A 16,299-nucleotide genomic window follows, 5' to 3' on the forward strand; every position below is an offset into this window, starting at 1 on the left:
AGATGGTGTATATGTGAATAATTTGAGTTGCTTATTATTAACAATATGAAGTAACATTTGAGTGACAAATGGCTGAATCCAATACGTCTATATCAATTAGGATTTTTTTAATAATTGTAGAACGGAAAAGATTTGAAGATTTGCTTTTGATAAGTTTTTTTATATATATTTTCATTGTATCAAAAATGTAAAAATGTTGAACTAATAATATGTTGAACTAATAATTTTAATAATAATTAAAATTATTTAATGTTGAACTAATAATATGTAACCTAGATGTATATCCAAACAATTCATTAACAATAACACATTATGATTTATTGGATCAAATCAATTAATTTCGAAAATTATAAAAAATCATAAATAGAAGAACATTTGAAAAATTACTATATGAAAATAGATTTTTTTTGTTTTCTTTCATGTTTCAATTTTAGTTCTTATTTGTATTCATCTACAAGAAGACACGTGTAGGGAACAATGAGAATTATAAAAAAATAATCAGAGAACAGAGGATAGAAAATATTTGATGCCAATCATCTTTAATGCATGCAATTCACTTGTTATTTTGTGGAATTTAATATATTCTCCCATAAATTTTTATATTTTAGTAGGTTTTTCAATTTGATGTGTACCGCTCGTATTGAACGGTACGTATCGATCCGAGAGGGTATCGATACGTGGATCATTCTCTATTGGATAGTACCTTGGTATTGAGATGTATCGATCGATATCAAGACGTATCGATCGGTATCATTTAGGATTTCAATCATTACAAAGGCATATCAATCGGTACGTTCTAGCGTATATGTAAAGATATTTTTAAAGTTTTAGGATGTACTAAAACGTCGATATGGATCCGTATTCAAAACCTTACATTTTAGTAGCATGCTTACCTTAATTAGTGAAATTGAATGGTTGAGATGGTGTGTGTTTGACTAATTTGAGTTGCTTATTATTAACAATATGAATTAACGTTTGAGTGACAAATAGCTTAATCCAATACGTCTATATCAATTAAGATTTTTTTAATAATTGTCAAACAGAAAAGATTCGAAGATTTACTTTTTATAAGTTTTTATTTATTTTTATAATTTCATTGTATCAAAAATGTTAAAATGTTGAGCTTTGATACCACTTTTATGGTTGGGATGGAGAGTACACAATTAAAACTAAAAGAAAATATTTAAATCAATAAATAAAAAATATATTAAAAATTGATATAAGATATAATATAATTCGACAAATCGTATGCATGAAGAATTATCCGTTACTGTATAAGAAAAATAAATACAAAGATATAATTTTGTAAAAAGTATTCTCTCTAAACACCAAATCCATGAACACATAACATATCTTTCTCTATCTTATCCCTCTCACTAAAATCTTAAAATTATAAGAACAAATCTTAATTATAGGACTCTTCCTATTTGAATCCCTAACATAAATCATAATATCTTAAGGAGTTTGAATCTAATTAGAATCCTCATTTACCGAGGAGTTAGGATCTAATTAGGACTCATTATAGTAATTTAAAAATAATTAGGATTCCTAATATACTTATAAATCCTAAAAGAAAATAGTTAGGATTCAAAAAAGAGAAAGAAGATAAAGAAATTAAGATAAAAACAAATAAAAACGAGGATGAGAGATTATTTGGAACAAAGAATAAAAAAAAAATAGTCTACATATGATGTCTATAATTATTCTTACTTACATAATTTTATAAAAGCTTACAAAATTCAAAAATACTAATTAAAATGAGTTTTGATTTTTTAATCGAGTTATTAAAGCACAAGGCTCAGAAACACAATAATCCCATAAAATTCCCGGTTCAACGCCGGTTCGATTCTCTAATCACGGTTCAATGCCGGTTCGATTGGCTCATTTTATTTTTATTAATTAGAAAAAAAGGGAAAAAAGAGTCGCCAGGGATCCCAAAATTATAATATGGTTTTCCCTTCGATCTCCATCTCTTTCGCAGCTCTCGCTCGCTCTTTGCCTCTCTCTCTCTCTCGACGATCATTCACTCCCTTGCGCTCATCTGATCACCTGCCCGAACCCTTTTCCTCTCTCGATCTCAATCCGCTCTCCTGCAAACCCTAACCCTAATCCCCCTCCCCGAGTCGTCCCAGGCCCCATCCGTCTCGCCCTTTCCTCGCCCTCCAAATCCCCCATTTCGCCCTCGATTCCCTCGGATTCTTCGGCTTTGTCGCCCCGGAAACCGTAATTCGGTCTCCGCGGCCCCCGATCTGTGCGTCCCGCGTGAACTGGTGCGGTGCGGATGGCTGGCGGCAACTTGGATCTGCCGGAGGACCTCCTCCCCTCGAGGCTGGTGGGCGAGGCTTGGGCCGGGAAAGGTGGTACCTTGATGTTTCGTTTGCTTGTTTGGTTTTTCTGGGATTCTTATTCGGTCATTAGACGGATGGATCTTGGAGGCGGCTTTTAGGGTTTTTCTTTCTTCTTGTCAGATCTCGTGTCTTTTTGATTTCATCATTAGCTATAAGCTTTTCATGATCAAATTGGTCGATGAGTTAATTATTGTTGCTAAAAATATTCTTAAGAAAACAAGGAAAGAAACATCAGCTTGCAGGAGTAAGCAGTTATACAAAATCTTAAACGATTATGGTTTATTTTGACTTTTCTAGGACCTGATGAATCCGTACTATGCTGTTAACTGCTTTTAGTAACAACAATGGGTTTGATGTTAGAGATGTTATCTCCAACTGTTTGCAGTTGGAGTTACCTTTTCTTCGTGTTTTTTATTTTCTTGGTTAATCTGAATCATACAGTAGTTTTTGTTAAGAAAAGGATCTATGTATATTGAATGGATTTTTTCTCTTATCAGATACTCTTGCTGGTGGAAATGGCAAGGAAAAGAATCCTATTGGGTTCCTTGACGAAGGAAAAGGTAAATTTATGTCTGTCTTTTAATAGTGAGTTTGGTACTGGAGTATCTCTGTATGCTTTAGCATCTTGGTGTTTTGTTCTGCTAATGGTGGATGCTCTATCCTCCCAATTATTGTAATTATCATCAATCTGGTCTTGTCGTGGCGAAAGAGCAACTTCCCGTTTGGAGGGTACTTGGTTTCCTGCCTGCACACTATAGAGTTTGCTATAAGAATTACTCGAATTTGTCTGATTGGGCAGAACTCATTTAAGTTCATTATAATTAGGATCTTGCAATTATTCTTATGAGGTGAAGGTTGTGTTTTTCCATGCATTATTTGTCATTTATCTTCAGAGTACGGGAGTTTTTGCCAAATTTTAGCATTGACTATGCTATTATGGCCTTTATTGCCTGTTTTCTTTACTTGTCTGATGTTATAGGATACAAAGTTCCATGATTATCTGTACGAGCTGCCACAAGAAATTAGGAGTCCTATCTGTTTGCAAGTTGGATCTGCAGCCTTTTTCATATAAATTGCTAGATAGTGTGGATTATAAGGTTGCAATGTGCTTTGTTACTGGAATTCTAAGCTTCTGTTGTTCTTATGCTTTCCTTTTCTGAAAAAAGTGATTACAATTTTATTTCCATCATATACTATTACTTCTTATGGCCACCTTCCTCCCCATACAAGGATCAAAATTTTAGTATGAAATTCTGTTTTTGTGCACCAATTTGTTGATATAATTATAATGACTTATATATGTTGCATTGTGTAGATCAAGCGACTTCTGAAAATAATATACCTTTGTCTCCTCAATGGCTTTATGCAAAACCTGGTGACAGCAAGGTTGGTATTTCTACTGTGTTGGTTGTATTAACTTTCCATTTTTCCCATATAATGCTCATTTATTGTCTTATTCCATTTAAGCGATTGTCATGATTAGTTCTATCATATACTTTACCCTTATTTAATCATTTTCTTTGCTGGACTAGTGTTTGCTTTGTTCACTTTGTTACCTTGTGGGATTTTTTAAGTTGATATAATGTAGGGTTGTTGTTTTCAGCAGAATTTGAACTTTATGATATACGGTCAGTTAAATGCCACAAAATTTACCTTGTGGTTTACTTTCAATCACTTGATTCCTTCTTTTTTGTTTATTTTTGTGTAGTAAAATTCAACGTTGCACACATTAGAGGATGTTAATGCTTAGGTGTATTATGTTCTTTACCCTTATATAATCATTTTTTTAGCTGGACTGATGTTAACCAAGACCAAGAAATCTATGAAAAGTATTTTCAAAACCAATCAGTCATCAGATTGGACATACAAAGAGGATATGTTAACCAAGACCAAGAAATCTCCCTAGTTCTTCTGCTAAAGGGCTTTTTATAGAAAAATATTCAAATTGAGGATGATAGTTCTTTTATTTCTAGTGATATATTTCTTTCTCACCCTACTCTTGGACTGGATTGTCACCATCTGCATTGCTTCTGTTTCGTGTTTGGTTCACTCTCTTTTATCAATATTGGTATCATGATTTTGGAGCTTTGACAATTGTCTGTTTGTTATGTTGCTATCCATTGGCAAATATGTACGAAGTTTTTCAGTATCATCGAAACCTGATATTTGTTAGTCGGTGTTTTTGGGAGATTCCTTTGATTAATTTGTTTATTACATATGCATAACTCCAAATCGATGCGGTCTCTGGTCCCCTTCTGTAGTTTGTTTTCACTTAAGTTGCTAGTGCTTCTTGTTATAATATGTTTGAAATGTTTCTGTTTGCTATGGGGTTGATACCTTCAATTAGGGTAGTTGGTGTATGCTACGTGCTGTCCATGTTCGTGTTGGTGGCTTGCTGTAATAATAGGGTACTTGTCCCTGCCTTTGACTAATACTCCTTGTTTGTTTGGTTTTTGGGTGATCTTATGTCATAAATACAATCATCAGGAACTGCCAATGGCTCTTAGAGGTCCATCAGCAATTCTGTATGCCATGGGGTACTCTTTAAGGGACTCCTTCAGTGAAACTTGTGACGGGTCATTCTTTGTCCTCGTTTCAATTGTCTTACAGTATATAAATTTTCTTACTGTCCATCTTTCGTATTCCATAAATGCTAAGTTATCCTACTATTTGGTGTACACTAGTTTGCCTGATTCCATATCTAGATTTCTTTGAGTTTTCTTATCATATTGACAAATTTCAGTGCCCGTGACCACCTAAGTTCCCTTTTTAATAGTTACATGGTTTAGAAAAAATATGATGACAAGCGGTCTCCAACCTAAAACTGTGCCTGAAAAAGCCATCCTATTAAGCCTTAACAGAGGTGTGTGCTGTTCTTGCTCATTAATGTTCCGATGCAGTGTGGCAAAAAAAATACTGGCTAGAGGAAAATCAGTTGGTGGTTTAGTCCATTTTGCCTCCTGTGGTATAGCTTATGACTTAGGTATTTCCCTTTTTAATAGTTACATGGTTTAGAGAAAAAAAGGATGACAAGCGGTCTCCAACCTAAAACTGTGCCTGAAAAAACATCCTATTAAGCCTAAAAGGAGGTGTGTGCTACTCTTGCTCATTAATGTTCTGATGCAGTGTGGCAAAAACAATACTGGCCAAAGGAAAATCAGTTGGTGATTTAGTCCATTTTGCCTCCTGTGGTAGCTTATGACTTGGGTATTCCTGTCTATGGTACTATATGTTGTGGTGGCTTTTTTGGGACTTGTATTATTAGCCTTGTAGAAAGGGTCCTCTTCAGCACTCAAGTGGTAATGACTGCATTTGAGAACATATTTGTATTTTTAATATGCAGTTGAAAAAAGAGGTTTGAGTAAATGTGTAGTTGTGGAATGTTTTAAGTGTTTGATAAACAATAGATGAAAATTGTATTTTAAATATGCATTGATGTAAGTGTTGTTTGATAAAATTGTATTCCAAAAGTCTATTGAATATTTTGTGATAAATCTATCATTCTAATATTTTTAATATTTATTTAAAAGTAAATATATTTTTTTATTTAAATTAATAAGTAAACAAATAAAAATAAATAAATGAATGTATGTAATCTTAAAAAAATTTTGTATGATCCAAATAAATAATATATAAAAAGATAATCATATAAATAAATATAAGATATTTTTTAAAAATAAATAAATAAAAATTTGCTTTATAGAAAATATAAATCATATTGGTTTCTCACTAAATCATTTTGCCAATCTTGTAATTTTAGATAAAGTCAAAGGGTACTTTCAGAATTTGAAAAATTACATTAGAATCTTGCAAATGTTGAAATACTAATGTTACCCTGAGGTAGTATCAACATTTGAGCATTTTAAATACAACACTCAGACTATATGCGATTTGTAAAAAAATTACTCAATACTAATTCACATTTGTAATGTGCATTGGGCCCTCAATGTGGGCCCAATGCACATTTCAAATGTATTTCTAAACGTACCCAATGTTTTGGGTGGTGAATTTTTTTAAGAATTGCAGCAATACTTTTCATAGATTTCTTGGTCTTGGTTAACATATCCTCTTTGTATGTCCAATCTGATGGCTGATTGGTTTTGAAAATCTTTAACTACTTGGTAGCAGGAATTTTTTTAGGCGGGTAGCTTGATGCTACATTCTGTTAGTAATAATTGTTCATACTATCATGGGGTTTTTTGAGTAATAGGAATTTATCTATTTTTAGTTGAAAAAGTCTTTGATGTACGGGTAATTATTGGCAGTCTTTACTGCTGTAGGAGATTTTAGTTTTTTCTACAACTATGAACTAAGCATGAGATGGCAAACTTCTGATGAAATATCCACAAAATGGAGTTAGAGAAACTTTTGATTTCCTGATTATGAGATAACCATTACACTGCATTTTCTTTGGGTGCTGTAACAGTTATTAAATTAAATATGGTTCCTTCTGTCCATGAAAGATTGTTGATGGAATATTATTCATAAGCAGGAAATAGACGTGTGAATCATCTTTTACTTATGATTCTTTGAATTAAAAGGGGACCATTATCCATGCAATTAATTATTCCATTTTACCATGTTTGTCAATGGACTCTGCTTGTGCTAGTGGATGTTAAGTTCTACTAATTGAGTTCTTTAAATATGTTGCCCAATTTATAGTCGACTAGCATTTAAAGTTGGATATACTTGTCTTAAGAATAGTTAAGTGGTGATTGTGATAAGACAACTCACTCAATCTTTAATAACCTATGTACAATCTTAGAAGGCGCAATGCTCTTAAAAAATTAGTGATATTGCACTATGGTAACATAGTTACTTTCCAGTGGATGGTTGATTCCCATGTGGTTGCATCTTCTAATCATGTGCCATGTGATTATTCCAAAGCACATGTTGCTATCAACAAATTGCAAAATGTAACATAGTGCACCATGCATAATATTTATTATCTTTGTTTTGTTTGTGCATCACTCATGATTTTTCTGTAACCATGTCAAATACTGTATCTAGATTCTAGCACATGCATATGAATTGGAAAGGATTGTTGGATACTTAAGTGGCTTGTAGAGGACCATTGTAACATGTCAATTATGGTTGTTCTAAACAATTTTACTTAGTAGTGTTTTACCATATTTGATTACAACACCCTTGACTTGTAAATGTAACTCTTTGTAATAAAATGTCTCATGAATAGTGTTGGCATTCAATTTAATTAATGTTTGTAAATTCTCCAAATTTTGTTATATTTTCTAAGCATTCTGACCTTCGTGCATATTTGTGACAGGACACTAGGCCCACAAGTTTTGCACCATCTGTAACCTTGCCTGATTCTGTTCAGAAAGACATGTGGCCACAGGAGAAAAAAGAATGGAGAAGGAACGTCATTGATCTTGAAAGCAATCGCCGATGGCGTGAAGAGGAGAGGGAAACTAGCTTGCTCAGTAGGAGAGAACGTAAAAAGGAAGGGGATCGAGAAACTGAGTACCGTAAAAATGACCGCCATCCTGACAATATCTCTTTGAGAGAAGCTGCTGATTTGAAGACTTTATCTTCATCTGATAGGGTGCATGAAGTTCCTAATCGTAGTGCAGGAAATGAAAACCGCCGCGATAGCAAGTGGTCATCTAGGTGGGGTCCTGAGGACAAAGAGAAGGAACCTTGGACAGAAAGGAAAGTGGATGTTGAGAAAGAAGGTTCTCACTCTGAGAAGCAGTTTTTTCTTGCTAGCCTCCGTCCAGTATCTGGATCTGATTCTCGTGATAAATGGAGACCTCGCCATCGCCAGGAAATTCATTCTGGTGGCTCTTCAATGCTCCGTGCTGCTCCGGGATTTGGGGGCGTTGAGGTCCCCCCTGTGCCTTTTGCCTCTGGTAGGGGTAGATCAAAATCTGTTTCAGGATTACAATTTGGCAGGCCATCTGCTGCTGGCCCTATTGGTGCATGGCCAGTAAATAAAGCAAACTTTCAGTATCCTAGGGGAAAACTTCTTGATATCTATAGGAACCAAAAGATGCCAGTCGTTGATTTTACCTCTGAGAGCTTTGAGGAAGTTCCTCCAATAACAGTATCTAGCTCCATAGCTCCTTTGGCATTTGTCACACCTGATGCAGAGGAAGAGGTAAACTGAATTGTTATCACCAACTACATCATTGTATTCCCTATTGGCATTTGCATCTAAGGATCAGCCCTCTGTATTGTGCATATAGAAGAGATTACATGAAAACTGACTTAGATACTCATGTAGTTTAAATTTATTTGTTTTATTTAGTGTGGAAGTAGTTTGATTTGGAACTTTGTGGAAATAGTTTGATCTTGGGAAGTAGAACTTAGGCATTCTTGCATGTTGGATGGTGATTTTGATACACATATATATTACTTGGATATGCTTATCTGTTGAGATCTGCCTGTTTTTGCATGCTGTAATTAATGATTTGAAGAAAGACACTGTGAAGTGATGGCTTGTGAACTATGATCTAACAGTGGCAAACGATGCATGCTACAGTTACTGAAGTTATTCAGTGTCATGTAACCAACACTAGGAGCACAGAGCATGCCTGCATTGTCATGTCCTGCACAAGCATTAATTTTGTTTGGAAAATGTGCTCCATACAGATTTTATTTCCAATTGTTCTTCATGGTATTAGATATTAAATTGCATTGTTAATGTCTCTTTTCTTTTGTTGGAGATAATCTTTATGGTGGACTTATATATAATTTAAAAATGGTTGTCTAAAAGGTTGTTCTGAAAGATATTTGGAAGGGGGAAGTCACAAGCAGTGAAGTGAGCTTAAATCGGGAAAGGATGACAAGAGTTAATGAGGAGATAGGTGAGCAACTTGTCATAATACTGATTTAATCTGAATACAATTATTGATCTTGTATATCTTTTATGTAGATGATGGTGGCAAGACACTAGTTGATAACAAACATGATAAAATGGAATCCGTTGCCACTTTAAAAGGTTAATGAAATACCTGTTTTTTCATATTTTATTAGAAGCTCTATTTTAACTCTTCTTGTTCATTACTAAAAGTTGTGTTGATTTTTCATTTCAGAGCTGGAAAGTAAGGATAATATCAACCTTCTGATTAACTTAGTGGGTCCTGATGATCGGGCTCCAAAGGTTGCAGATCATGAAGTTATCCACGATAAACCAGTTTTAGGTGGTAATCTTACCAATTTTGAGATAAATCTTAGTGAGATAGAAGTGGCAAATGTTGATGACCAAACAAGTCACTTGGATATTCCGAAGAATATCAAATTAGGAGAGGGTTCAACTGTTTCCTTTGATGTTAATGCTAAGCTACCTGATGCATCATGTCCTTTATATGATGCTTCTTTTGTTGAGATCTCAAACACCAACAACCATGAAAATCACAAAATTGAAAAAAAGCTTTCAGAACAGGGTACCTTTCCTGAGGAGTTGAGTTTATTTTACCAGGATCCACAAGGAGATATACAAGGTCCATTTTTGGGTGTTGACATTATCTCATGGTTTGAACAAGGTTTCTTTAGTACAGATTTACCTGTGTGCTTATCAGATGCTCCTGAGGGCACACCATTTCGGCCACTTGGGGAAGTTATGCCTCACTTGAAGCTAGAGCAACATATTGTCCTGGATCTCCCTTCTGGTAACAAGTCCGAACCCTTGGACACTACAAGGGGCAACCTGGAGACTTGTGTTCCCTCTTCCCGTTTTAGCGATTCTTTTCCCACAAATGATCAGCAACGGTTGCTATCTTGGGATACTTTGGATCATCATGTAAAACACAATGTTGTTGAGAGTGAAGCTTCAGTAGATCCTAACAAAGCTTGGTTATCTTTTTCCAATTCAGAAACACCACTAGGTACAACTGGTCTTGAAGAAAAAATCTTCCATGATTTTACTGGTCAAGATACAGAAGGTTTGTCTAATTAAAACTGTTTGATTTTGTTTTGGTTTCCTTTTCCTAATGCCTATATTGAATTTATAGTTGCTGAGTTATTTTTTGTGTTTGCAGTTGTATTGTATAAGGGTAGGCCTGTGGGGGACATGGAGAAGGGGTCAGGAAAGCTTGTTAATGAGAACATTGCTCTATCAAGATCCACCAGTGGTAATCATTTTTTGATGACAGAAACAGGAAATAGTAGTTTTGCCAGTCATAACATTCCTAGAGATAATGACTTAAATTCTCTTGGATTGTTGTGGTCTGAGCTAGAAGGAACTCACCGGAAGCTTCCCCTTTCATCAACTGTTCCAGGCTCCACTGAGAATTTGATTGACAATCATGATTCTGCTCGAAATGCCTTTCTGTTTAGCCACAATCCAGAACAGTTCAATTCAATAAGTGACTTCCCCATCATGAATGAACCATGGGCCAACAATTATAGGAGCAAGGGTTCAAACATAATTCATGATAACTTTGATGCAAATAACTTGTCACGGTTTGAAGCTGAGTCAAACCAATTTAGTTTAGAACGGCAACTGCTCTTACAACAATTGGAAAAGCAGCAACTTCAGCAGCAACGCTTATTGTCCCCTCAAAATGTCGAGTTCGCTGGAACATTATTGGATCAGGTGCGTGACCCAATGCAGCAGCATCACCTTGTTAATCAACAACCTAGGGAGGATCTAGAACGGATCCTGAAATTTCAGTTTGAGCAGCAGAGGTATCTCGATCAGTTGAAGCAGCAGCATCAAATGCACCAGAGACACCAACAACTGCATGAGCATCAGATGCAATTACTGCATCGTCTTCAACATCATGAACCACAACGACAGCAACAACTACAGAAGCAGATTCATCTTGAACATTTGCTGCATCGACAATTACTTGAACCTGGTTCTGGAGCATCAAACATCGATTCTCATGTGATGAATATGTATGACCAGGTTCTTCTTAGGCAGCGTCTCTTGAGTGAGTCCCAACAACAGTCTCATAACCTTTCACTGCATCATGACTCAGCATCCGAGCAATTTTTGGAAGCAAATTTTCTGCAGAACTTCCAACGTCAAAATCAAAATGATCTGTTGGATGTTCTATCTCATTCCAAGCGGGGACAGGTTCCTACTTTAGAACAAAAGTTTCTTTTAGAGCTTCAGCAGGAGCAGCTTCAAGCACGACAACTCTCAAGGCAGCTGTCTGGCATGGAAGAAGAGAGACATGTAGGGGGGGTTTGGTCCGTTGATGATTCTGGTCAGTTCATCAGAACTGCCGCTGGTCCACACCAGAATTATGCTGCCAGACTTAGCCAATTAGATCTTGTGCAGGCGCAGGCACTCTCATCACTCGAGCAGCCCAGCCATCTTCAGCAGAATTTTTTGTCACATGAGAGAATGCCGCATGATCCTTATGAACGAAGACCACATCCTCTTGATAGGTCAATGCATATGCATGTAGGTGCTCCTGCTCCAAACTTGGATCTTGTAAATGCTGTAGCACGAGCTCAAGGGCTAGATGCTCAGGGACATCTTGATCAGCTGCATGCTTTTAATCAGATAGGACAAATTCCTTCTAGTGTTCGTTCCCATCAGATTCGTATTTCTGAGGAGTTCGCTGTTCCACACTTGGATGCAAGAGAGAGGCACTGGTCCGAGGCAAGTAGGCAGCGATCATCTGACTTGATGGAATCCCATCTGAAGCAGTTGCAAATAGAAGCAGCAAAGCAAAGAAGCACCAATCTGAGCCTTCCTGGTGAGAACCTAAATGCATGGGCCTCATCTCTTGGAAATGATGGAAGCTCAGAGCATGGATTGAGAGACTTGCTCTTTCATGAAAATTTTCAATCTCAACAGCCAACAGGATTGGCAGTTGGTACTCCTACATCATCCTATGAGCTGAGGGATTCTTGGATCTATTCCCGTCCTAGTTCAGAAAATCCCTTTAATCTTAGCTCAGAGAGAGGAGGTTTGAGTAGTTCTTTTTCAGAGAGTTCATTTTTTGCTGATGTAGGACAGCCGACAAAGGAGCAACTATCAAACAAAAATATGGAAGATGATGCTAGTAACTTTGAAAGCAGCAGATCAACTTTGAGATCTGGTTCTGCAAGATCATATGAACAGAAACAATTCCCGGCAGATATAGATATAATTGAAAAAGAAAAGTTTGTGAATTCTGTTGCTGGTGGTTCTTCATTAAAAAGATTAGATATCTCCAACCTGATGGAGGGGGCGAGAGGGAAGTCACTGGGTCCAAGAGGTAGTTCCGGGACTCGATTAGCTATGGACATGCAGGAGAGTGGGGTTAAGCAAGCAGCAGGTGGAGGTCATGAAGTGGTTAACATTGACAAATCTTTTAGGCATGATTCATCTGGAAAGGCTGGTAATTTGATCAAAACAATTTTCCTCTTTCTGAGTTAACTGCTTGTATTCTTTGGTGATTCCTAAAAGTATTATCTGAATTCCTGCAGGGGGAGGTTTAACCTTTTTTAATTATGAAATGACACTTGATAGTGTTCATCCTGAAGAGATTGGTAGCAACATGTAAGAAATTCTCTGCTACTATCCAATTTATTAAAATGTATGACTACTGAGATGAACGGCTTTCTTTTCTATAAAGTAATTAGAATTTGATGTTGGATTTATTTTTCTGTTTAACTAAGTGCCTCGTATTTGATTTCTTTTTTAATTAACCATTTATCATCAAAATATTCTTCATCTGGACATGGAGTAATTTATAATTGATTGTCAGTGTGCCTGAATTTGTTTTAAATTTCAATGGCTTGTTTATCATTTCTAGTAATCTATGCTAATTTATGTGTGTGCATATGCATGCACACATGTGGACTACAGTAACCTACTGTTCTTGGTCTTGTCAAAGAGTGATGCTGCCAGTTTGAGCTTGCTGTTCGGTGATTCAGACCTTCTGAAAAAGTTCTGTTACTAGCATATTTACCTCAGCTTTGAGCAATTTATACTTGATTTCAAAGCTTGAGCCTCGAGGATCGCATTTTCTGTAGGAACTGATTTTAGATCTGGAGGCCCAAAACTAATTTTGGATTGGTTGGATTGATGCCTCAATCCTGCCAAGATTCTAATACCTATATATTTTTGTGTGTTATGCATGTACATGTATGTGTATGAATAAATGAAGACACATATACTTGTGCTCATACATATGGATACAAGTGTATGTATGTAGACATAATATTGATGCTCTACTAAATGAAACCAGTCTAGCACTGTCCTTGGACTGATCTTCTACAGGTTAGCTTCATGGCTTATCTTCTTAGTTCTTGTTGTCTTATAAGCCAACCTCTTATGGCTTGGCTTCTTCTCTTCCTCCTCTAGAAATGATTTGGCCTGCATTATATCAGAAGTAAGGATTTATTGCTTGGTTTTCTCTTTTGGGTTCGCTTGAGCTTGTTTATTTCCTTTCTTTTCATTTAATGGAATGAGGATGGCACTATCTATAAGCTGACCTCTAATGCTTTGACAATTTTTGTTCGAGCTTGGACTTGTTTATTACATTTCCTTCTGAGGTGATATCTTCGTAAGTCAACCCTTGTGGTTTGGCTTCTTCAGGCTGACATAGACCTGTTTATGTGTTCTTCTTCCAAAACTAATCGAGTTTGCAGCAATGCACGAGTTGCACTACTTCTCAGTGCTAGATTTGCTTCTTAATCACTTCTACCTTTTCTCTCGACCATAGCTATATTTTCATGTACATTTTTGTTAGATGGACCAGTGTCATTCAAGTATGGTGATTTCCCCTACGTACCAGTTTCAATTAGATTTGACTAAGTTCTAGTGCATCTTCGAAAATGTCTGAAGTTAACATGGCATTTGGCATTCTTATAATCATATGTGCTGCTGTGCAATCATATATCTTTATGGGTGTATCATGGGCATGTTAAGGTGCTTGGTGTTAGTACCTTGTTGGCATGGCTGCATGGTTATAGCTTTCAGGGGTTGGCCTGGCTAGCACAAAAGTTCTACAGTTAAAGCAGAAATTAATCCGTTGCTTCAAGTGAAGAACATAATTTATGTAGTCCGACATGTTATTTTTGTCTTCATCAAGTATAGTTTGGATAGTGTCCGAGTACATAATTTTTTATTTCATTATTTTTGTTAAAGTCTGGTTACTTTTGGTGGCTATGTAATTGGTTATTTGATTTCTCAATATTTAGCAATATTTCTTACCTATAAAATTTTTTAGAAGTTTATGAAAGTGTTTTTAAAATCTAATTGAAACAAAATTATTCTTCAAATTGATTTTGGTGATGTTATCTACAATGTGATTAAGTATTTACCGTTGGTGATAGTGTATTTACTGTTTATTAGATTAATGTGTACTGATTTGCCACAAAATCATGTTCTTTTATTTTTAATTGAATACATGATCAACTGTAACTTAAATTGTATCACTTCCATGAGATTCTTTTTCTTATATTACTTTTTTTAAATTTTTTTGCTAAAATGCTGGTTTGATGACCTCATTTTCCCTTCTATTATTGATGCATGATCATGTTTAGAGCCTTGCTTGTCCTTGGTTATCCTTTTTTTGTAGTATATGTCGTGAATTTTTGTGCAGACTGTTAAATTTACACTGTTTTTTTGCTCTCTCAATTTTGTTTAAGCTCTGCTCTTTTTCATTTTTTGCAGTTCTGGTGATGTTTTGAAAGGAACCAATAGTTCGTTCTTAGAACATACCCGTGATCCTCATGCTACATCATCCGCAGAACTGCCAGACATGATAGCTTCTCAACCACCAAAGGGAAAGAAACCTACTACTTTTGGGTCGTCTGAGGGTATGCTGTTCTTTCTTCCCCTTTTTTACCTTTTGCCTTTTTCACATTGTCTTCAGATTATGGTTTTTGTCTGAAGACTAGTTCTTGTTTGCTGTAGATTGATTGACTTATAATTATTTCTATTTTTTTTAAAAAGAAGACTCTGCAGGTAATCCTGCATCCCAATCTACAGAGACATCAATCTCCAACAAGAAAGACTCCAGATTTCGTCGAACTTCTTCGGGCAGCGATGCTGATGTTATGGAACTTTCATTCAGTGACATGCTGAAGAGCACCAAAAAGCCGATGCCTGAACCTGAGAACCCAGAAGTAGGTTCACTCGGCAAGGCTGCCAAAAAGAAGGGAAAAAAAGGCAGGCAGATCGATCCATCCCTTCTCGGTTTCAAAGTCCATAGCAACCGCATCTTGATGGGTGAGATCCAGCGACCAGACGATTGAGGATTGCACCTCTACCGTCGGCAAAATGCTTATCGCTTTTCCATCCGAAGGATGTACAGATCCTCATCTAATTCTTTTCTTTTTTCTTGAATTAATTTTTGTAGTCCTGTCCTCGACAGATGCGTTGTAAAGCAGGGGGTTTCGGATGTTCAGATTTGAAATCTAGCAGAGTCCTCCCTTCATGTGAATACGTGGGGATGTTGGAATAAACATATGTACAGCTCAGTGAAAGCAATTAGTTATTTCCCCCTCCCCCCTCTCCTTTCCTGCCATGAATAACTTTTTGACTGGCTCTCTCTGCTTCCAAGTCCATTTAGCTCATTCTGAACAATTGTGTTGATATCTCATCCTTGCACTTGATATATAGTTTGTTTCGTAGATGAATCAAATCTTGGTCATCAATTTGTGATCCGGCTCATGATCTTTTTTGCTTGCCAGGGGTCTCGAGGCACGCTTCTTCTTGCAAGTGGTCAAAGAGAAGGGTGCTTTGATAACCTTGGGACATCCTTGGAGAGCATCACCTGCTACTATTACGACCTTGTAAAAGGGTAGCATGAGGAGGAAATGAGGTCGGTCGTTCCATAAAAGTCTGGTAATTGGGGTTGAAACCTCTTTTTTAGTTGATTGGATTTAACATATTACTTTTGGTTATTAATTGAAGGAAGCAATCGACTTTTTTTTTCTCTTTTTGGCCAACTAACACAACATGCGAAGCCTAACATTTAATCTTTACAAGTTTAAATATTATAAAAAAGATCTCTAGATATATATATATATATATATA

The 16,299-nt window shown here is 36.2% G+C and overlaps 1 protein-coding gene across 4 annotated transcripts; it reads left to right on the plus strand.

The window, feature by feature from the left end:
* The first annotated feature begins 1,945 nt into the window (after positions 1-1,945).
* Positions 1,946-15,768, plus strand: LOC135642660 (uncharacterized). 4 transcript variants are annotated; one of them, XM_065158971.1, is made up of 11 exons: positions 1,946-2,357; positions 2,846-2,908; positions 3,664-3,734; positions 7,633-8,466; positions 9,085-9,175; positions 9,244-9,309; positions 9,404-10,252; positions 10,349-12,649; positions 12,738-12,810; positions 14,932-15,077; positions 15,214-15,768. In XM_065158971.1, exons 1-11 carry the CDS (start codon positions 2,282-2,284, stop codon positions 15,513-15,515), a joined length of 4,872 nt encoding a protein of 1,623 aa, XP_065015043.1. In that variant the 5' UTR covers positions 1,946-2,281; the 3' UTR covers positions 15,516-15,768. The 4 variants fall into 4 exon arrangements, with proteins under 4 accessions (XP_065015043.1, XP_065015045.1, XP_065015046.1 ...); XM_065158973.1 differs by having other exon boundaries at positions 15,226-15,768; XM_065158972.1 differs by having other exon boundaries at positions 1,947-2,357; positions 15,217-15,768.
* The last annotated feature ends 531 nt before the right edge of the window (positions 15,769-16,299 follow it).

This window comes from Musa acuminata, chromosome BXJ3-7 (assembly GCF_036884655.1).
Source record: "Musa acuminata AAA Group cultivar baxijiao chromosome BXJ3-7, Cavendish_Baxijiao_AAA, whole genome shotgun sequence".
In the NCBI taxonomy this organism is placed as follows: domain Eukaryota; kingdom Viridiplantae; phylum Streptophyta; class Magnoliopsida; order Zingiberales; family Musaceae; genus Musa; species Musa acuminata.